General features: G+C 44.0%; 1 protein-coding gene across 1 annotated transcript; it reads right to left on the reverse strand.

Moving 5' to 3' along the window:
* Positions 1 to 11,101: 11,101 nt before the first annotated feature.
* LOC146788934 (uncharacterized) lies at positions 11,102 to 18,525 on the reverse strand. The gene is made up of 5 exons (XM_085629960.1): positions 18,260 to 18,525; positions 16,227 to 16,389; positions 14,791 to 14,956; positions 14,078 to 14,172; positions 11,102 to 13,326 (listed from the first exon to the last, which is right to left on the reverse strand). Exons 1-5 carry the CDS (start codon positions 18,449 to 18,451, stop codon positions 13,241 to 13,243), a joined length of 702 nt encoding a protein of 233 aa, XP_085486086.1. The 5' UTR covers positions 18,452 to 18,525; the 3' UTR covers positions 11,102 to 13,240.
* Between the last annotated feature and the right edge of the window lie 5,155 nt (positions 18,526 to 23,680).

Below are 23,680 nucleotides of genomic sequence, written 5' to 3' on the forward strand. Positions count from 1 at the left end.
GTCTGAGTGATTCAGGGGTATGTCTGAGTGATTCAGGAGTATGTGTGAGTGATTTAGAGGTATGTGTGAGTGATTCTGGGGTATGTGGAAGTGATTAGGGGTATGTGTGAGTGATTCAGGGGTATGACTGAGTGATTCAGGAGTATATGTGAGTGATTTAGGGGTATGTCCGAGTGATTCAGGGAATGTCCGAGTGATTCAGGGGTATGTCTGAGTGATTCAGGAGTATGTGTGAGTTTTTGATTGATGAATGTGTGACTACAAAACAGCACCATCCTGCACGAACCGCATGACCCTTGAAAGGATGCACTAGAGGAAAATCCTCTGGAAACAAAGAACCAAGCATTAGGCCTCATGAGTGTGCATGGTGTGCGTTCACAAGAAAGTGCAGGGACACTGACGAGACAGCCCTGACGAAGGCCCCAGACTGGATTAGGTTTACAGGGAGGGCCGAAACATCTTGGGTATAATTGAATAATTGTATTCAATAGAACCCACTAATTTCACGTTTTTATCCATACCCCAGGTACCCCCCTAGTAAAGTAAAACCTATGGGTATATCTTGAGGTATTTTTAATACATCCCTTTTCTGGGTTTCTGCTTATTCAGTTTGCTTTATCTAAGAACTCCCATTTCCAACTATAGTTGAGTCCGCCCTAGTACCATCTTACCAGGGTGTGGATAAGTGCCGATGATGAAGCATGTCACGATAAGTGAGCGAGGCATCTACTCCAAAATCTTTGGATACCCCCTTAAGAGTAAGAACTAAGCAGAGGTAACACCTGACATCCTGATATAATAGGACACGGAATGTATTCTGATAAGAATATCTGAGTAATCAGTTGCTCTTGTGTGCATGAATATTGACAGAGGGAGAGTGCAACTGATTTCACTATCTTTCACTCGCTGTTAGTGATAACAATGAGTTAGTGGTATCTCTTAGTGATTTATGGGTAGGTGTGAGTGATTCAGGGATATGTCTGAGTGATTCAGTGGTATGTCCGAGTGATTCAGGGATATGTCTGAGTGATTCAAGGGTATGTCCGAGTGATTCAGGGGAATGTGTGAGTTATTCAGAAGTGTATTTGAGTGGTTCAGGTTAAGTGATTCAGGAGTATGTGTGAGTGATTTAGGGGCATGTCTGACTGATTCAGGGGTATGAGTGGAGTCCATTTCCTGTTCCTTTTCATTGGATCACAAAAAGTGTAAGGTGAGTCAGATAAACTTCGATATTCCAAAGCTTTAAGGGAGCCCAGGTGGTCCTTCCTGTCTCTCTTTCAGTGCCCTGGGACCCGTAGAGGTAATATTTTAGTCACCCCCCTGGGGACAAGGATGCACTTATGCTGCTATGCGTTCCCAGAGGCCTGATCCGGAGTGCCTGTGCTGTATGTAAGTGTCAGGGGTCCCAGCCTGTGGGGAGGGTTGGATTTATCCGCTTGGATTCCAATACTGCCTTCAGTCCTGAGATGCATGTTTGTTTTCATAGATAAACCTGGACTGGACATAGTGTTGAAAACTAAAACAGCGATATGATTAAGCATTCACTAAAGACATGAATTCTCTCTAGTTAAAACATGTTTCTTGTCTTATGTTGACTAATGTCCGGACTCCATTTTGTATTGTTGTGTCTCCACGTGCTCAGCACGAGAAGAGTCCTACCTTTTCGCTAGTTGCTCTTTTTCTGCCTAGTAACAGTCTATAAATAGCTCCTTTGTCCGTCTGGCGCATGCCCAGACTTGACCACATCTGTTATCAGTTAGTCCTTGCTTGACCATGTTTTCGCGGGCTTAAGGAGTGTGTTAACTCCGCCCACATATTGGTTCTGTATCGAAAATGACCATAAAAGGTAATAAACTCTGCTTCATGCTGTATCCACCCACTTATGAGCCCCTCTGTTGTGTATAAAAGGGGACTGTGTATGCAAGTTTTTTGTGCTACTCTATGCAATACTGAAGAGTGTTGTATAGGTTGTAGGACCACCCTTAAGGGTTAGTAAACTCTGTCTTTGTACTTTGCAGTTCCGTGCCAACTTCCTTCTAGCTTCTTGTTACAGGAGAGCGAACCCTTGTACTCTGCGGGCCTAGCGGGGGCCTGTATTCATCAATTGGCGCCCGTCACGTGGGGCTCATCGGCGACTCGGATGCTCAAAGGACTGGTCATGACGAAGGTGAGGAATTTTACCGGGGATGTGATCACTGCCAGTGGCGTTTTAGTCCTGGCATCCCGAGGTTTTCTTCCTTCCCTTCCGAGCTGACCTTCTGGGTGGCGCCGGTCCTCGACTGAGACCTCTTCTGTCGGTTTGCCGTGACAGCCGTTTGGGCGAATTTTGGAACTTGGCAGTTGGAACCTGGACACTCTTGATTGGTAAGAACCGTTGTACGGTACTTGCTCCAAAGTTTTGATGCCTGGGTTGGCTATTTGAGTTTGATTTGTGATGACCGGTCATATTTTGTATTGATGACTGTGAGAATATATGCGTTGCAACACATATAGGCAGGTAATGTGGAGATATTTCTCCGGAGTTGTTTAAATCTGAACGGCGCAAAGTTTAAGTGCCATTTTTTTGATAATACTGCATATTTTGCATTATTTTTGAGCATGCCTGCTTTTAGCGCACTCCGTAAGTGGTGCTGCTGCTTTGGAAACCGGTTAAATCTTGAGGAATCTGCTCCAGCCCCCCCAGAGGGGACTCCTAATAGGGATATGTATGTGAAGCATGGTCTTTCCTCTATAATGTACAGCACAGTGTGGAGGAAATACACCAAAAAGGATCCTGAGTTACGATGGCCTTTGTATGGATCATTTGATATGCGTAAGATTGAGTATGTGGAACAGTGTATGTGTAAACGGCGTGCTCGGCAAGACATGTTTGAATGTGTACGGTTATGGGTGAAGGAAGTGCGTGAGCGAGAGAAACGTGAGAAAGCGCTGTTTGATAAAGAGCAACGGAAAAATGATCATGTGCGAGCACAGGAAGCGAAGCGTCGGGAGGGAAGAGAACTGGCGGAGAGACAAGAGAAAGAGCGTAGGTTGCAAGTCTCGGGTCAATATGCTGTCCGCCAGCCACTTTATCCTGTCCTTACTAATCTTGAAGATGATTTTTATTTATTAGATCGTTCTCCGCCCCCTTATGTTGGCGCTTCCGCCCCGAGATCACAGGAGTCTGGATTGGTTTCGGATAAGGTAGACACGCGGTCTATGTTGTCAGTCGAGCGTATGAGTGAGCTTCGGAAAATTTCTCTTCGTGCACTTAAGGGCAAGTTATCCCTTGCTGAATTGTTGGACTCTTTGGAAAAGTGGCGGGATAGAGAGAAGTTGTATTTTCTTGAAACCTTTTCTGATGAAGTGATTACTGCCTTTCGGAAATATTCAGAAGTTTTTGAGCCTGAGGATGTAGTATTAGATGCTAAAGCATTGCGTAACGGTGTTTTTTCTCCCTCTAAGGCATCTGATGCGGTCCGGCGACTGTTTGCATTGCGGGACGCGGCGAGTGACCTTAAAGAGAGAGCGCGCCTAAAAGCAGGGGAGGAGGAGCAGTCGGATCCACGTATCAGCGATGACCAACCATCTACCTCCCACTCAGATAAGAGCGAACTAGTGCATGCTAAACCGATGCGAGAGGCGGCACCTTTTTATGTTCCTCCTAAAGGAGCGGGAACTAGTTCAGATACTACTTCCGCCGATGCCAAGGGATATTTTGTGTATAATTGGGTCTATACTCCCTGGCATAGGGCTGATGTTATGGCATTAAAGAATGCATTGCCTGACCCCCGCAAGAATCCAGCGGCCTTTTATGAAGAGGTCGAGGGGGCCTTGAATTCTTGTACCATGACTTTAGCAGATATAGACTTGTTTTTTGGGCTCATATTACCACCGGATATGTGGAGATCTGTGCGGAAGGTGGATGATGTTCCCGCTTTTAAGGCTAGGTGGTCCGAGATTGAGGATGAGGATAAGGAGAGAAAACCCGCGCAAAAACCACCGCGGATTATTTTAGGTCTTCCTGCTGCTATTTTGACTAAGCTGAAAACGATTATTCCCCCTAAAAAGATTGACTGGAATATGTTAGCATCGTGTAAACAGAAGGTTGATGAATCAGTCTCAGATTTCTTTACGCGCTTTGAGGAGACATTTCATGATTTCAGTGGTCAGTCACTTACGGATGATACGGGTCGCCATCTTTTTGTGGATAAATATGTGGCGAACTTATTACCGGGAATAGCAGCTCGTTTAAAAGCGAGTGAAAGTTCTTGGTCCACTTCGTCTCCGGCATCCCTCCTGACTATGGCTCAGTATTATGAGCGTCAGGAGCAAGAAGCGAAGGGGCAGGAGGAGAAGAAATCGAAAGATTTGAAAACAAAGGTGATGTTAGCGCAAGTGTATGGTCCGCCTCGTCGGGGTGTCGATAGAGGTAGGGGAGGATTCTATGGTCCCACTTCGGGTCGGTCAGATGTAAATAGAAATCAATGTGCGTATTGTAAACAGTCGGGTCATTGGGCCAGAGATTGTCCGGTGTTGTATGCATCTCGTCCGGGACGTGGTCAGGGACCACCGAGAGGTAGAGGGGGCTTTTCGAATTATAGAGGGAACTCTAATGATCGTACTCGATTTGAGCCTAGCGTACAGCAACGGGATAGGCCTAATGTGTTTGATAGGCAACATCAGTATCAAATGTCTGGGAACGACCGTTCTGGGTATCATGACTCACAGCATGCATAGGATTGCGTTGGATGGGGGTTAGAATCAGTTGAAGTGCCGGTTGATCAAAAGGGTCCTTATGTTTCAGCAAATGTTTTGGGTTCTACTGATCGGTTCCTAGTTGATACAGGAGCTACCCGCAGTGCGCTGTCCAAGCAATTGGTTCCGAGGGCTCCCCCATCTGGCTTAATGGTTACATCGGTAGGGTTTGATGGTACACTCTCTCGAAGCCCTCTTTCCCGACCCCTTGCATTCCATGTTGCTCCCTTTTCTGCACCCTGTCCGTTTCTGCTTGCCCCGAACACGCCTGACAACATTATGGGTCTTGATATGCTCAAGCATTTCAGAGCTACGATCCGCTGTTCCCCCGCTGGAGTACGGGTGATTTTAAACGATAATCACCCGATGACAGACCGGATGTGTGTGGTTGCGGAGGATACTGCATTAGCTTCCCTCCCTCGTTCTTTGTGGGCCACTTCGGATACTGATGTGGGACAGATGGTGATTCCGCCTATCCACATTAGTGTCCAGGAGGGTGCGGTGTTACCACGCCTCCCTCAGTATCGTATTTCCCAGGAGGGGGAGGAGGCACTCATACAGATTGTGCAGGATTTGATTAAGGTGGGGGTAGTGGAAGAAGTTCCCTATAATGTTTGCAACAGTCCTATCTTACCCATTTTGAAGAAAGATACGGATACTAGGGTTTATCGGTTTATCATTGATTTAAGGGAAGTGAACAAGATTGTGATACCTCAGTATCCAGTGGTTTCTGACATCACGACGTTACTCACTTAGGTCCCGCCAACGGCGACCACGTTTTCAGTTATTGATTTGAAAAATGCCTTCTTTTGGATCCCTATTCACCCTGATAGCCGATACCTTTTCCGTTTTACTCTGAATAATAGGTCTTATAGATTTTGTAGAGTCCCCCAGGGCTATACGGAAAGCCCTAGCATTTACAGTCAAGCATTGAAACGGCAATTGGATTCCTTTGTTCTGCCCGAGGGTGTCGCCCTTATACAATATGTCGATGACATCTTGTTGGCGGCTGACACTCCTGAGCAGTGTGAGAAGAGTACGTTATCCTTGCTTTCTTTTTTGGCATCTCACAATCACAAAGTGTCAAAGAAGAAATTGCAATTCTGTAGACCAAAGGTGACTTATTTGGGTCACCTTTTGTCTAAGGAGGGGCGTGCACTCACACCAGATCATATTCAAGCAATTTTGGACACGCCAGTGCCTTCCACACAGAAGGACGTGCGTGCATTTTTGGGTCTTGCTTCTTTTTGTAGGCAATGGATATTGGGGTTTTCACACATAGCTAAGCCATTGTTAGCACTTTTGACAAAAGACACACCAATTCCTCTTCCCTGGTCAAATGAGTGTGAAATTGCCTTTCAGCAATTACGACAAGCCCTTTGTTCAGCACCAGTGTTAGGGACCCCTGATTATACGAAGCTCTTTTCACTGTATGTGCATGAGAATGATGGATGTGCATTATCAGTTTTAGTACAGATGCACGGCGACAAGCAGCGCCCTTGTGCATATTTTTCGGCCGTACTTGATCCTGTTGCCCGAGCATTGCCTGGTTGTTTTCGCTCGGTTGCGGCGACAGCTGTGTCAATACGCCAAAGCGAGGGAATTGTGTTATCCCATAAGCTGTTGGTATTAGTTCCCCATGCTGTTGATGCCCTGCTTAATCAGACAAAGACGCAGCATTTGACCAGTGCCCGTTTAACGGGATATGAGTTGACGCTTTTGGCTCCTCATATTACGTTAAAGAGGTGTGCAACGTTAAATCCAGCCACATTGTTGCCGTTCCCGGAAACTCAGTCTGAAGCACGAAAAGCACATGATTGTATTCTTGTGACTGAGGAACAGACAAAGGGTCGTATTGATCTCCAGGATACGCCCTTTACAGATGTAGATGGAGAACTGTGGGTGGACGGATCATGCCTGAAGCTACCAGATGGTACGACTTCAGCAGCGTATGCAATTACCACATTACAAACAATAGTGGAGACTGCACGCATACCGCAGAAATCAGCTCAAGCAGCGGAACTGATAGCATTAACACGAGCATGTGAGCTCAGTACAGGATTGTGTGTGAATGTTTATACAGATAGCCGCTATGCCTTCGGAGTAGCGCACGTTTCGGCCTACTCTGGAAGGAGAGAGGCTTTCTAACGTCCCATGGAGCACAGATAATGTATGGGGAGTTAGTTCACAACCTTTTGACTGCATTAACATATCCAAAGAAGATTGCTATAATTAAATGTAGTGCCCATAAGAAAGTGGTTGATAAAGTTGGAGAAGGGAATGCTCTGGCAGACCGGGTGGCACGAGGGACTGCGATGCAGCCTGGTGCTACTGCAATGTATGTTGTGAAGTCACAGGCAGAAAGATGGCACGATGCTAGGAGAGAAGTGTTGGAAATACAGAGGACCGCTTCTGATAAAGAACGGGAGCAATGGTCCAATGATGGAAAATTAGATGACGAAGGGTGTTGGAGAAATAAGCAGATGGATAAATGGAAGTTACCCACAGCCTTCGTACAACCTATGGTTCAGATGGCACATGGACTAGCGCATGTCGGAGCTTCCGCAATTGTTAAATTACTCACACGAGTTTGAGAGCATCCGGAGATCGCTAGTACGGCAAAGAGGGTAGTGCAGACTTGCATGATTTGCCTGAGGTATAACCCAGGAAAGGGTACACGAACTCCAGCAGGAGGATTTGCAACACCTACTGCACCCTTTGAGGTTTTGCAGATGGATTACATTCAACTTGAGCGCTGTAACAATCTGAAGTATGTTCTAGTAGTGGTTTGTGCCTTCAGCAAATGGGTTGAGGCATACCCTGCGAAAGACAATACTGCAATGACTACAGCCAAGATGCTATTGAAGGAGTTCTTCCCTCGATACAGTGTTTGCAGATTGTTATGGAGTGATAACGGACCTCATTTTATAGCAGACGTTATAAAGTATATCCTGAAGGGTCTAGGCATTACCCAGAAGTTCCATGCAGTATTTCACCCTCAGTCTGCGGGATTGGTAGAGAAGTATAACGGTACTCTGAAGCTTAAGATCGCTAAGATCCAAGCTTCGACTTCTTTGACTTGGCCAGACGCTTTACCGCTGGCATTATTGTCAATTAGATCGATACCGCATTCTCGGACCGGTCTCACACCTTATGAGATCGTCTTTGGACGCCCAATGAATATTTGGGGTCCACCAAAACCTAAGTCACTGCATGATGTACCTTGTGTAATGATGAATGATTATCTGGCACAGTTAACGGATAATTTGGTTTCTATTCATCAACAGGTTCGAGAAGCGCTCCCTGATCGGTCCACAGGTGAGGGTCATAATCTCCGACCTGGGGACCAGGTGATGCTGAAGGTTTTCGAAAGGACGAACAGTCTGGAGCCGAGATGGGTTGGTCCTGAGCAAGTCTTGCTCGCAACGAGGACAGCTGTGCGGGTTTCTAATCGGAAGAACTGGATCCACTCCTTGCACTGTCGTAAAGTGCCGCCTGGATTGGTGGAGCCTGCTGTGTTGACCGACCATCGAGAAATCCTGACTGCGGAGAAAGGCCGTGCTGTGGAACCGAGCGACACTGAGGAGCTCTTCCCGAACCAAACGATTTCTGGAGGAGGAAGATATCACCTCCGACCAAGAAAGTGATTGCTGTATCCAAAGTTGTCAGAACGGCCCTTAGGTTAGTGAAACGGGGAGCCAATGTGGCAAGGGGGGGGATCAGCCCTGCATTAGTGTAGCGACACCCGTCTTGGCCCGCTGGTGAAGAAATCAACGGCTGCCTAAGGGGAAGAGTTCTGACAACCTTTTTAGTTTCAGGAAGATATTGACTTCTTACTACAAGATGGAGAAGAAGTAGATTCTTTGTGCGACAAGCTTTATTATCATTGTGGCTATTGTTGGTATAACCACATGGTTTGTTGAGGATGTGACTCCTGCCCGTGAGTTGCTTGTTTTGACCACCCCAGTGCCTGAGGAGCACTACTTTTATACCCTTCCGTATCAAGAATTGAAGCATCGTCAGTCTTATTTGAATAACACTTTCATCCAGATGTTGCATCACACCCATGTTGCTACTAATGCTACGAACTTTTGGATATGTGGTATGATGCCAGCTCATCAGAAGAAAGGAGGAACGCCATTCATACCTCTTCCCTTTTCTCATAATGGCTCTTGTAGAGCATGGTACACTTTGCTTTTTGCCACACGGAAGCCTACAGTGGGACGATTACTCTTTAGACTTAATAAGGAATGTCATCAAGATAAAGATGGTTATCCACAAGCGAATGGGACAATATGGGAATGGGAGGAATATCGACCAGACAATGAATCGATCCCCTACATTTTTACGAACACTAGAGACACTGTAGGGAGAGAACGGTTTGTGATTCAAGTGGCACAAGCTCAAGCGGACCTGTGTGTCCAGAGTGTGGGTTATATTCCTGTTGGTGTTAGTGACTGTATCATTATCCTGAACACTGACGGGTTGAATAATAGTACTTTCTTAGCTTCCCATAACACATACTTCGTATGTGGGAATAAGGGTTATTATCATTTGCCAGCCGGTTGGTCCGGAGTATGCTATGTAGCATTCCTATTACCTCCTGTATTTTTGGCACCTGCATCTTATCATAAAGATTTGAAGTTGTTGAACAATGTGACTGTAAATAGGTATAAACGTACTCTATCTATTGATGATGTTGACCAAACTGATACTAGTTTGCAGCAGTATATTGATTTTAATTTAGGATTGTTTTTCTTTGTTGGAGCTGCCCTAAATAGTAGGAAAGTTCGAAGATTAACAAGAGTTGTAGAGGCTGTGACAAATCAAACCGCTGCTGTTCTTGGGAATCTTACGGAAGAATTACAAATTACCAGAATTGTTGCATTACAGAATCGTATGGTATTAGATGTTATGTTAGCTGACCGAGGTGGAGCATGTAAAATTATCGGAAGTAGTTGTTGTGTGTTTATTCCTGACCATACGCCATCAGTTTATAATGCTATCAATAAACTACATAAAATTGCAGCTGAAATCCATACAGAAAATGGCACTTGGACGTTGTCTGGATGGTTTTGGGCAATGATCACCACATGGGGGTGGAAGGTTTTGACTGGTCTTTGTATTATTGTAGCAATTCTGTTTTCTTGTTGCATTTGTGTCCAATGTGGTCCTTTACTTTGTTCCCTATGTGTGTCATTCTGTATTCCTGATAAGAAAGCTATTGCCAATGTCACCTATCAGAAACATTTAACTAAAGAGGTAGAAGAGATGATGAAAATTGACAGATATGATGATTATCCTAATAAGCCGAATGTCTTCAGTGAATGCTGAAAGGGTCGTCTGTTGAAAACTAAAACAGCGATATGATTAAGCATTCACTAAAGACATGAATTCTCTCTAGTTAAAACATGTTTCTTGTCTTATGTTGACTAATGTCCGGACTCCATTTTGTATTGTTGTGTCTCCACGTGCTCAGCACGAGAAGAGTCCTACCTTTTCGCTAGTTGCTCTTTTTCTGCCTAGTAACAGTCTATAAATAGCTCCTTTGTCCGTCTGGCGCATGCCCAGACTTGACCACATCTGTTATCAGTTAGTCCTTGCTTGACCATGTTTTCGCGGGCTTAAGGAGTGTGTGGAGAGGTGTGTGGAGAGGTGTGGCTCACTGGTTAGAGGCGGCAGAACCGTAAGCAGAGAATCGGCCAGGGCCCAGGGTTCAATTCCCGACGCGGCAGGGTCGTGGACCAGGGTCAAAATGGACTCGATAATTCTCGCTTCGGTACCTACTCTAACCAGGAACACACTCGGCAACTCTGGGCATTAAGCTTGCCTCATCTCTACAACGGCCCCCCACAGACGCCGGGGATGCCTGGTTTCACCTTGGAGATACCCAGAAAGGGACCATCTCACAGGGATAGCCAGGACGGGTTCCCCAGCGGTCTATAGCGCCGGGACACTTCCGAGTAGCTGTGCGCTGAATAAATTAAAATAACATAACATAACATAACATAACATTAACTCCGCCCACATATTGGTTCTGTATCGAAAATGACCATAAAAGGTAATAAACTCTGCTTCATGCTGTATCCACCCACTTATGAGCCCCTCTGTTGTGTATAAAAGGGGACTGTGTATGCAAGTTCTTTGTGCTACTCTATGCAATACTGAAGAGTGTTGTATAGGTTGTAGGACCACCCTTAAGGGTTAATAAACTCTGTCTTTGTACTTTGCAGTTTCCGTGCCAACTTCCTTCTAGCTTCTTGTTACAGGAGAGCGAACCCTTGTACTCTGCGGGCCTAGCTGGGGCCTGTATTCATCAATAGCATTGATGCACCACACTCAGAAACTCAGATATTCCTGTTTTTACAGCTTTATTGACAAAACAAGGCACACAACATATGGATGAACAGTGATTTGAAAAGATATGGACAACAAAAGCATACTAACAGACAGACATATTCACATAAATAAATATTTTAAAACAGTATCATTGCAAGTGATTCACAAGAAAAACATCTTCATGAAAACATCGAATAGTGTAAAAAGTTAAGTAAATTATTTGTTCCACTGCAGTGGCATTGCCACATTGATAGGCCCTCTGTGTACATCTTAAAGCATCTTTCTTCATCTCTGTGGGTTCTTCACATTTATAATTCACAGTACTATCTATACTCAGCGCTCCTAAGGGGGGGGGGGCTACACAGAGTGGGAGGACACAGTCTATCTGCCCCCCATGCCAACCTGATGCTTTCTGCTCTCCCCAATCGATCGTGTTGACAGACGGGGTACAAACCGCACCATTTTTTATTTTAAAAATCCTGTCTCCTTAAGGTAAATGTCCCTGTGAGAGTGAAAAGGTAGGTCCAAGGACAATCAAGACACAGACACATCATAGCGGCAAAGTCCGCTCTAGAGGTGCGATCGCGCACTCAAATACAGTTCTATTATTTCTTTCCATTAGTAAGATCTAGTTCAAGAGACAGACGTTTCAATAAATATTCAAAAACTTTGAGCCAGAATATATAAAAAACATAAGGTCGCCCTCTCAAGTGGACCTCCATGGTAACCCCTCCATTCAGTGGAGTCAATACATAAGAGCTTGAGCTCAGCCTGTGTAGCCGACTCTACAAATATTGTACCCGGTGAGTCCACCAAGAGAGTCCATAGAATCAGATTCCTTCATGTACCAAAATAAATAGAATTCATCAACGATGCCCGCATCAGATTTGAACTATAATAAATGATTATAAATAACATTATCATTATAGGATCATACATTATTAAATATTTCACATTCTGTACAAAATGTCAGAGTCTGGTACCACGCATGGATTGGGGGAGCCTTGTCCAGAAGACATCGTCAACAACACTGACGGTGATCACCCTGAGAACCAGGAAGGTTGCAAGTTGTGATCCACCCATGTGAGTAGGATATGGCCTCTTTGGTGACATGCAATAGAGGGACATTGGAACGGATATCTCATGCTAGCGTGCGAGGAGGCGTGTGCATGCTCCAGGCTCTAGCAGAGTTTGAAACTTGTAGGAAGAGTTCTACCACCAGTCACCACCTCTGGCCGAGAATGATTGATCCGGTGTGAGTTGAACCCAAGGTTTAACCAGTGTGTGGATTGAAGAATATGTAACTCCACAAGGCCATCAATTAATCTACTGTTGGATCGGTCTTCACCTCTTGGTACAAAAGATTTAACTGTCTACAACTTGAGCTCCAACGACAACAAGGCACCCATGGTTTTTAGTCGGAGGGCACAGAACTACATGAGCATTAAGACGTTTGTATCTCAAGATAAACCACAGCCAAGTGCTTGCACCCGTGGACATACAGCGCTATGATTCCCGCAAAGGAATGAGTTGAGTCTGCTGAACCAGAATTATGAGAGAGGTCTGTCACTTTATACATTATCAAAGGTGACTCACATAGAGACATATCCTGAGATATCAATATGCACTGGAAAGTTGAGAGTTGGACAGCCAATCAAATTACTTTGAATGCAGTCTGCACCTACTGGTCAAGCTTTCAGGTGCAGCACTCACAACACCCGAATGGCATTTAAGTGAGGCAGGAGAAGTGGGTGGTGTGTGGACCGAGCACATTGATGTGTTACTAGCTTTGCAGACCATAAGGACTGGGATTCAAGTCAATAAATCAGATGTGTGACAATAAATATTGTTATTAGCTAGTTCTGCAGTATTGACCTGGTGAAAGCTAAGTACAGGTAAAGGTATTTACAAAAATAGACTTTTTTCCAAATGTTTTCAGAAATTCCAAACGCTGTTACGCAGGTACTAGAAATCCTTTTCCACGAGGCCGTATTATATGGAGACAATATCCCTTTAAATGACAGCCAGGCAATAAGGTTCAGATATGGTTATTTCAAAACTGGAAAACGTAAAATGAAATTGGCTTAGGTTGAGAATAGATTCTGCAGGTGTGGTTATTTGGAAACGACTGGCTTATCGAGGTTCAATGCACGTCCACTCATCCTCATGCCAGTGCGTTCTTCACCCGCTCAAATGTCTGCATGACGCGGGCAGTGGGCACGCAGCCCTCCCTAACGATGGTCAGGATGCCTGTGGAGAAAGAAGTACAATGTCAGCAGATAAAGACCACAAACCGCCCACCAATGGAGATAAGTGACCTGGTTGGGAAAGGGTGGATATCACCCTCGAAGGATGTGAAAGGTCACTCAATCAACAGCCCTATCTTCTTCCTTCTTGCAGAGAAGAGAAGAGAAGATCCTTTTTATGTTGAGAGGTGGGATCATAACTAGATCTGTGCAAAACTGAAATGACTCTGGCAAATATGTGCAATTTTGCATAACTACTGAGACACTGGTTCATGCACAAAATATCTTGTCAGAGACAGTTTCTGCTAGAACCAGTCTCCTGCCAGTACCTCACATTCATTTTCACAGGAAGAGTTTCATGAGATACTGGCAAAGCCCATTTCACCCAATTCAGATAATTTTGCATAATTTTCATGAAATTTTGCAAAAGAAATTACATGATTTTGCACACTCCTATTCAAAAGAAGGATGTGGTAAATTCTCATGCTGCATGCATTCTCCACAAAGGCTGAAAAGCACCATTTGGAGCTGGACAATACACATTTCAGTAACCCATTAATGCTGAAGACCTTGAATCTTATTGCTGAAGATAGCATATCTCTCTTGAGTCCCTCATTCTTTCATTCTTGTTTTTGATTAAAACTCTCTTTGCAGAGGGACAGAGGCCTGTCACCAGCTTAGAAATCACAGTCTGGTCAAATTAGAGTCCGGGGGAACAGTAATGGGATAGAATTAAGCACCAGCACTAGACTCACCTTCGTCTATCTTCAGGCAGTTCACCACGGTGGAGCCCACCAACTCGTTGGAGTCCCCATCGCACAGCACTCCCTCCAACTTGTGACTCAAACGCCTGTTGCAAAGATGGAGAGAAACACAGACCTCTGTATGAGCTCTTGTAATAGGAACTGACATAGGGCTAGAAAACAACATCTACCTGCTCTGATCATCAACATGATGAGGACAGCCTACAATGAGCCCAACAAATGTAACTGCACCCAAATGCATTAAAAGTGGATTACAATCAGGGTAATTTAGACAATGAAAGCCATGCGTGAGTAAACATTAGCCGGTGGCCCTGCACAAACTCCAATCCACCAGGGTGGACTGGTCTATTTATTGAACAGAGAAATATAATAAATATTCAGAGGATGTCTATCATTAGATGGGGAGTAATAAAGAACTTTTTACAATTTCATTACCCAGTTATCTAGGAATACATGCGCTCTACAATACAGATGTGCTTCAACTCTGCAGTTTATTACAAACTAGATTACAAATCGGTTCATATCAGATAAAGTTTACCCTCTGCTCTGTTATTCACATGTCAGTCAGTAGACTAATCCATTCTCATTATATCCATTCCCTACCCAACTCCTCCATGGCTCTAACCTCATCTCCCAGCAAACAACCAACCTACAGCCTATCCCACACTCTGCTTTCAGCACATCTGTCTTGAACCGATACTTACGAGGTAACCATGTCATGGTGGGTGCTGTCACTCTCCCCGCTTGGGTTGGCAGAGGTGATAGCCAGGGGGCCAGTCATGTTCGTAAGGTGTGCACAGATACTATGGTCTGGCACTCGGATCATAATGGAGTCCTTGGTGCCCACAATGTCATATGCCAGTCCGACCCCTGAAAAGAGAGAAAAGAAAAGCATCTTTTAGCAGCAGTTCAGACTCAAGTGAATGAGTGGTCAGTGGTTGACTAACTATATTTATATAGAGCACTCCGTACAGAGCTCGCCTCTAGGCTCTGGTGAGAGTGGATCATAGAGCTGGATTGGTCATGATCAAGACTTTTATCAGCGAGCTGAGGTGTGGGCCTGAGAAGCCATGTGGGTGTCTGAGCCGTGGTCTACAGATCAGACTAGACAAGGGTCGGGAGACACCATGGACCACTGAGCAAGGAATACAAGAGCAGGATGAGATGAGGAGGTGTACGCTAGTCTTCATGGATAGATTGGTCATGGTATGTGGAAGTAGGAGCCAGGTGAAATGAGGGTCTCTTGCCAAACATCAGGGGGTTTATGGGCTGTGGTTTAAGGATGCAGGAGTTCAGTGAGGCAAGGGTTTATCAATAACATGAGCGTTTATGGACCATGACCTGGAAATGCAAGCGCCAGGTGAAATGATGTGCTGTAGAAACCTTGGGTGTGCACTAGAGTAGGGTCCAGCAATGCATGGGCTAGGTTGAAATGAGAACCCATAATGGCCATGGAGCGGGTGGATGAAACCGAGATTAGGATTATAGGAGGAAGATGATATGAATATGTCCCATTAGAGTGGGGTGCATTACCATTGATGTAAGGAGGCAGGAGCTAAGAGAGAAGAGCTACTGTGGACAATTTGAGAGTTTTCAGAATGTGGACACGCTTTTGGTGTGCTAAGTGAGATGAGGGTCTGGGAAATCCACTTGATTGTATGCACCATATTCTATGGATTCAGGAGCCAGCTGAGATGAAGATATGTACACAAGAAGGGGTGCATTAGACTACGGTATAGTGAATCTGGCAATGGGGGAAGAGCACATAAAGTGATGGATGGAATGCCTGTGAGGTAAGGAGTTCCCAAGAGCATTGTGCTTCAAGAAACATGAGCTAGGTATGCTACAGTCATATCAGAGGAGTCTTTGTGTGGGAGCTTGAACCATGGTTTACAAACAGGGTTAAGTGAGAAGAGGGTCTCTAGACACCATGATGGTGTATGACACTGGTGAACGCATAACTGCATGAGATCAATAGTTGGGATAGCAAAGCACATTGTGTATGGAAATGGGGCAGTAATTGGTCCTGAAATATGCACCATCCAGTTCTATTTCACGACTCTACCCCTAAGCCGCAAGTCGCTAGAGTAGGAAATCCATACAGAGCTTCCTCTAAGAAGATGGCAGAGATGATACTCACCCAATCTCTTGAGCCACTCTCCTTTCTGAACGATGCAGCTGATGCCCCCAGGGTAGACATTCTCCATGAATTCCCACAGGAGAGGGCTAAATGGGGGCTTCACGTCCCGCAGCTGGCCGAGGTGGGAGATGCAGATACAGATGGGCTTCTCCAAGGGTCGGTCCTAAAGCAGACAAGAGATAAACAGAGGGGGTGTTCAGGCAGATCAGCATGAGAAGAGGGACTGCTCCACTCCCGAAGCATCATAGCACATGACCTGGGAAGGGATCCTGCGGCAACTGTGACTCTCGATCAATAGTAAAAACTTCTTCTGAAATGCTACAGTCCCTGGTTTGTAAATGGTACACAGAGTAGTGTCTAGCCAAGAAATAGCTCATTCATACAAGTTAAGGAGGGGACTAAAATCTATAAGAATCAAACACTAGAGTTAAAGTGCATTCACAGTACCCTTAGCTGAACCATTGAGAATTAGTGAGTGGTTTATATTGATCTAAGTGTCTCTAGATGCTGATGATCATAACAGATCACCGGAAGACTAGATGCGGATGTGCATAAGAGATCACTGGATGCTGATTACCACAAGAAACCACTGGAGGGGACATCATCTAGAATATGACATGAACTGGTGAAGTTTTAGACCTTGTATGGAAATGTGAGGGGCCTCTTTGTTTGTTTGTCAAATTGAATCTTGGTTTTTACAATCATTGAACAGGGTTGTTCTTTCCTGATCCTTGAGTAGACACTTGTTGACAACATAACTCGGACAAGTCATGTAATACTTTGCCCACTTTTCCACTGACAACCACAATAGTGATTTTTGAGTGGACGATTGAGACTGTTTGTGAGACCTGAAAATAATAGTGGGGCCTTCGCAATCTGAGCTTTTTGCTGATATTTTAGATCTTTATTTAGCTGTTCTCAGCTTTCATGTTAAAGTATCTGTAGAGCATATAACTACCCGACCAGCCCATCACTAAAGTCAACATTAAACCTGGGTGCTACTCATCCCAGCTCCCTGGTCTTGGAGAGGATGATGTCCTCTTTAGTCACACATTTGTCTAGCGACTAAGAGATGGTGCGGTCTTTTCAGGTTTGGAAGCACATTGGCCTTTTGATGAATGTGTGACTAAAGAGGGCACTGTCCCCTTCCAGACCGAGGAGCTGGGATCCCTTAAATTAGGGTGTAATGGACCTATATCCAAGTAGGATTCACCTGGGATTTTGGTTTCACCAAGTTTTACGTTTGGCATATATAGGCCAGTCCAATAGGGATCCTTCACCCTGAAGAATGCCCAAGACCTATATAGACTAACTATAGGGGCACAAACATGTTAACTTAGGGAGATGATTTGAGCCATTGCTCTCACTTACCATCTCAATGATGTTTTTAGATATACCTGAGGTCCCCAATATTAAAAGTGATATACTGGGGTATTCCAGGGTATTTTGGACCAATCTGGATCCCGACATCTGTCCACTACATCTTTATCTACGAATTCCCTCTTTCGTTCGAGTCCACCAGGAGTTCGAGTCCACCCTGGTGGCACTACTCCACCAGGGTGGAGAGAGGTTGCCAGTGATGAAGCATGACACAAACTGTGTATGAGGCTTCCTCTGCCACAAGATTAGTCTTCCCACATGATCTGACAGAATTCCTGTGACGTCCAAATAAGGCTCAGACTTGAATTCGCAAATAGGAGAACAAATCCTCCTTTAACTTGAGCTACCATACCTTTTTGTGTTGTAGTGTTTCGTTTAGGGAGGACGTATGCTGGTCTTATCTCCCCTTCTCTATTTACATGTTAATGTGAATGAGAAGTTTCTCTGGAAAAATGAGGCTTGATGATATCCTGGCCATGCGTGCGTTTAGATGCAACAAAGGGGGAAACACAACAAGGGCAACAAAGAGAGCACCAAGCTACTCACTTGGTTTGACAAAAAGTGTTCATCAACATAGCAATGACAAAGTCAGTAGGCTTCACATTTGTACAGTTTATGGTAACAACACTCTGTGTGCTGTGACGCATGCCTACCTTGATGGTGTAAATCTTCTGGATGGCCTGTGGGTGTTTGCAGGAGGCTGCCAAGGCATACACTGTGTCAGTGGGGACCCCACACACTCCACCATCATCAAGCAGGGCGGCGATGGTCCTGAGACTGCTGGTGCGGCGGGAATCAGGACATACGCAGGAGCTGGACACTTCGACTTTCTCCTTGGGTTTCATTTCCTAAAAGGATGCAGAGCAGAGACAGACTGAAGCAGCGTCTTCCACAGCTCCCAATGCAAGATACACACACATCCCTGGAGTACTGCCCTTTGGGTGGGCTCTGTCAGGTGCACTATTCCTGGATTGGCTCTGTGAGGTACAAAAAGTGGGGAGGGCAGCATCCCTGGGTGGACTCTGTCAGGTACAGACAGTAGGGTAGGGCACTGTCCCTGCTGGGTTCTGTCAGGTACAGACAGTGGGGGAGGGCACCGTCCCTGGGTGGGCTCCATCAGGTACAGACAGTGGGGGAGGGCACCGTTCCTGCTGGGTTCTGTCAGGTACAGACAGTGGGGGAGGGCACCGTCCCTGGGTGGGCTCTATCAGGTACAGACAGGGCGAACGGTGGGTGAATGGTGGAGGACACAGGGCGAACGGAGGGCGAAGGATAAAAGGAGGGTGAATGGTGGGCGAAGGATAAAAGGAGGGTGAATGGTGGAGGACTCAGGTCGAACGGAGGGCGAAGGATGAAAGGAGGGTGAATGGTGGAGGACACAGGGCGAACGGAGGGCGAAGGATAAAATGAGGGTGAATGGTGGGGGGCAAAGTGTGAATGGAGAAAGTGAAAGGTGAATGAACAAATGTGAAGGGTTTACGATGGCAGCGCAAGCAGTCGGAATGAATGACTAATGCTGGAATGGGATGGACGTGAACTCCCTCTCTCTGCCTCTCCTCTCTCTGCCTCTCTTTCCATCTGTCTCTCTTAATCCCTCTATCCCTCATCCTCCTTCCTCTGCCATGCTCTCTTCTCCGCCCCTCTCTATCTCTCGCTCCCTCTCCCTGCACCTGTCCCTCTCCTGTTCTTTCGCTCTCTCTCTTTCTCTTTCCCGCTCACTTCCTCTCTTACTTTTTGTCTCTAACTCTACGTCTTTCTTCCTCCCTCTCTCTCTCGCTGCCTCTCACTCTCTCTCCTTCTCTTTTCCTTTCACTTTCTCTCTCTCTTGCTCACTCTCTCTTCATCTCTCCTGCTCTCTCTTACTTTTTTTCTCTTTCATCTTCTCTCTTTCTTCCTCTGCCTCTCACTCTCCGCGTCTCCCTATCACTGTCTCTATTTCCGTTTCTCTCTTTCATCTTCCCTCTTTCTTCCTCTCTCTGTCTCCCTGTCACTCTCCTTCTGCACCTGTCCCTTCCCGTTCTCTGTCTTCCTTTCTTTCCCTCTTTTCCTCTGACTTTCTCTCTCTCTTGCTCTCTATCGCTGTGTCTCCATCTCACCTAATGTCTCTTTCACCTTCCTCTCTCTGTCTCTCACTCTCTTTCACTGCCTCGCCCTCTCTATCTTGCTCTCTCCCTCTATCTCTCCTTCTATCTCTCGCTCTCTCCCTCTCTATCTTCTTTTCTCTCTTTCACCTTCCCTCTTTTGTCCCCTCTCTCTACATCTGTCCCTCTTCCGTTTTCTCTCTCACCTTCTCTTTCACTCTTTTCCTCTCACCCCCTCTCTCTAGCTTGGTAAAAGTAACGAGTAAGGGGTGGGGGTGGGGGTGGGCTGGAGCGCCACTGCTAAGAGATCGACCAAAAAGCAACGTGGAACCAGTCAGACTGGGCACTCATTAATTAGACATTAAATATGACTTGGCACGGGGACTGTTGGGTTTCAGCCTAAGGCCATTTGTAGAAAATTAGAGGAAAATGGTGTATTTGAAAGCACAGTGGGCCTGTAACACTGGTCATAACATGATGTTATAAACTCCCATTACCCTTTACACACCTGTACCTTCCTCTTTCTCGTTTTGCCCCTCGTTCTATCTAATCTCCCTATTTCCTCACTTACTTTCCATCGAATTTTGAATACCAGGAGACGAGAAATATCAGAAATAAAATATCTTGATTAAAAAATATCGTGATGCAAAAATATAATTGTCTAGAATATCGGTTTTAGGTAAGTATTATACTTTTTAGGAATATCATTCTTTTTAATATCGTTTTCAGTAATATAATTGTAAAACACATCGTTGTTTGTTTATTTTAATGTGTTTTAGTTCGAATACTCATTTTTATTTTACTATTGTTTGTAAAATTGCTATACATTTTCTTAAATATAGTTTGTAATTTTAAGTGATTCAGAATTTTTTATGTAATTGTTAGTAGTAATTTATAGTGTTGCAAGGTCTGTCAGTTTTGTAGGGGGATATAGCGAGAAGTTAATTAAGTAATAATTATTTATTAAATTAATGAATAATTTTTTTAAGTAACTATGTGATTGATAATAATAATGTAAATTGTGTAATAGTGATTTATTTTAGTTATATTTTATGTTCAGGTTGCCAGGTTTGTAGGGGTATAGGGTGAGAAGTTAGGGAAGTAATACATAAATAATAAATAGTTGTTAATTAATTGTTTAATTGATTATCAAGTATGTCAATTGTGCAATAGTTATTTATTTTAGTTTTATTTTAGGCGTGGGCTGATAGGTTTGTAGGCATATAGGTGAGAACATAAATAAATATTAATAATAAATACATATTACTACTTATTTTAAAATAGTAAATAATTATTAAAATGATTTTAAAAATAGTAACAATAGTAATTGTAATTAAAAGTAAAACTGTAAATGATTTCTTAAATTGAGAATTCATTATTTCATTGATTTTCAATTATGTAAATTGTTTTATTGCTTTTTAAAATATATATGTGTGTGTAAATATATTTTTAATGTAAATTAATAAGGTTTATATTAAGATTTTAATATTTTGTCTAAATGAATAGGGTTATTCAAATATGTAATGTGTTTGAAGTGAAGTGCTTTCCCTACTGTTGCTTAGACTGGAGTGGGAATAGTAAATTTAACCTCTCCAATGTTCTACAGTTGCCCTATTGTTGAACAGACTGGAATGGGAATAGTAAATATTATCTTTCAGAAGTCCAACACTTTCCCTAAAATTGTGCTGTTTGTTTGGAGTGGAAGTTGTAAATGTAACCTCCTGAAGTGCACCGCTTTCCCTACTGTTGCATAGACTGGAGTGGGAATGGTAAATTTACCCCTCCGAAGTCAAACGCTTTCCCTGCTATTGCATTAACTGGAGCAAGAACAGTTAATTTAACCTATCCAAAGTCCAACGCTTTCCCTGCTGTTATGTAGACTGGAGTGAGAATATTAAATGTAAACCCTCCAAAATCTAACGCTTTTGCTTCTGTTGCTTAGAGTGGAGGGGGGAAAAGTAAACATAAACCCTCTGAAGTCCAACGCTTTCCCTGCTGTTGCATAGAGTGGATTGGGAATATTAAATCTAACCCACTGGAAGGTCAACACTTTCCCTGCTGTTGCGCTATTTGAAGTGGCAATAGTAAATCTATCTACTCCTAAATCCAACAATTTCTCTACTGTTGCACTGTTTGTAGTGGGAATAATTAATTTAGCCCCTCTGAAGTCCAACAGATTCCCTACAGTTGCTTAAACTGGAGGGGAAATCGAATATCTAATATTCCCAACTCCAATACTTTTCCTATTATGCCTTACATATTTCTTATTTGTTTATTTTTTTAATTTTATGATGTAGTTTTACGTTTTTAATTTGTAGAATGTGTTTTGAAATTGTGTTTTTTTGGTTTCTCCTTTTTTATATTTTATTTGGTAATGTATTTAATATCTTGTAATTGAATTGATAATAGATTTTTAAGTTTAATGTAAATGAATAATTGGATATATAAAATGAAATGTAAAATACAAATTTTTCGTAATTGTGTTACACTACATTTATAAGTATGTATTTATATATAGTGTTAAGTATTAGTGGAATGTATGCAATGTTTACATTATATTAAATTATATACAAAAATATTTACTACTTTAGACTATATATATATATATATATATATATTATCTACTGGCGGTCGTCGCCAGTAGATAGTTATAGTTAGGACCGAGTTTCCATAGGAAATCTCAAAATTCTATTTTGAATAACTTTGGCGCCGATTGACGAATCCTCGCGAAATTTTTAAAACTAATGGGGCGTTCCGCTCCGCTCCTACCCTGAAAGTCTCGGGGTGATTCGTCAAGCGGGGGCCGAGAAAAAGGGGGGGTCCCAAAACGCGTTTTCCCCATGGATTTTTCCATAGGGACTTTAATCGCAGCTACAGCCCGAACGGCTGAACAGAATTACGTGAAATTTGGCAGAGAGGTAGCCATAAGGTCCATGAAGTGCCTTTTGCAGGTTTGGTGTAAATCTGTTCAGTATTTCCAGAGAAAATAGCATTTAAATCATTATATATATCTGTACGCGCGCAGCGTGCGCGCTGGGTGCGCGCACCTTGCCGTGCACGCTGGGTGCGCGCACCTTGCCGTGCGCGAGCGCAATTCTGATTGGTTGTTAGATCTTAGTAAACATTCGAATCGGTCGAAACCAGGAAGTGTCGGCCGCCATTTTGTCTCTCGCACTCTGAGGGGGTGAAAAACAAATGTGGAGAACGTGAAAAGGGGGCAGGATGGACAGTTCCTGACCCCCTAGCCGTGGTCGGGGGTCCCAGAAGGACCCCCAAGGGCCAAAAAACAATTAATTTTTTTTTCGAAAAATCGCCGAGTGCGCGCACCCTGCGCGCACCACCCAAAAGGAAAAAATTCTGCGAAGTTCGTGCAGCGTGCGCGCACTCCGCGATTTATCGAAAAAAAAAAAATGTGTTTGGCCCTTGGGGGCGAAGCGCTCCGTGCGTGCACGGCACGAACTTTGTAAAGTGGCCGGGCGGTGCGTGAAGCGCACCGTGTGCCCACCGCGCGTGCACGGTGCGCGAAGCGCACCGTGCGCCCGCCGTGAAAAAGTTTTGTTTAAAAAAATATATTAATAAATACATAACTTAGCATTTAAAAAAACGTACAAATTCACTGAAAAAACCATAGGTTTCACACACGTTATAGTTAGGAATTAGCATTTAAAAAACCTTGCAAATTCACTTGAAAAACCATAGGTTTCACACATGTTATAGTTAGCTGGGCATTTCCCTCATAAAAAAACCAATGAAATTCCCCCGTTATAGTTAGTGCAGGCAACTATAACTCACGCGACCGCAATCCTCTGCTGATGACGTCAGATATTACATCACTGATGACATATGTGTCTTTCTGAAAAAAAAAAAAATGTAATATATGTATAACTAAAGATGAATGGAAGAAGACATGGGTAAATAAGTGTCTAAATACAGTGATGTAATATCTGACGTCATCAGCAGAGGATTGCGGTTGCGTGAGTTATAGTTGCCTGC

This window comes from Triturus cristatus, chromosome 10 (genome assembly GCF_964204655.1).
Source record: "Triturus cristatus chromosome 10, aTriCri1.1, whole genome shotgun sequence".
NCBI lineage: Eukaryota > Metazoa > Chordata > Amphibia > Caudata > Salamandridae > Triturus > Triturus cristatus.

Bases quoted from the DNA above. Each gene is read 5' to 3' on its own strand.
- LOC146788934 (XM_085629960.1), bottom strand. From the start codon at position 18,451: ATGAAACCCAAGGAGAAAGTCGAAGTGTCCAGCTCCTGCGTATGTCCT. The intron at 14,957-16,226 runs GTGAGTATCATC...CTCTCTTTTCAG, and splicing joins AGAGTGGCTCAAGAGATTGG to GGGTCGGACTGGCATATGAC. The intron at 14,173-14,790 runs GTAAGTATCGGT...TCTTTGCAACAG, and splicing joins CACCATGACATGGTTACCTC to GCGTTTGAGTCACAAGTTGG.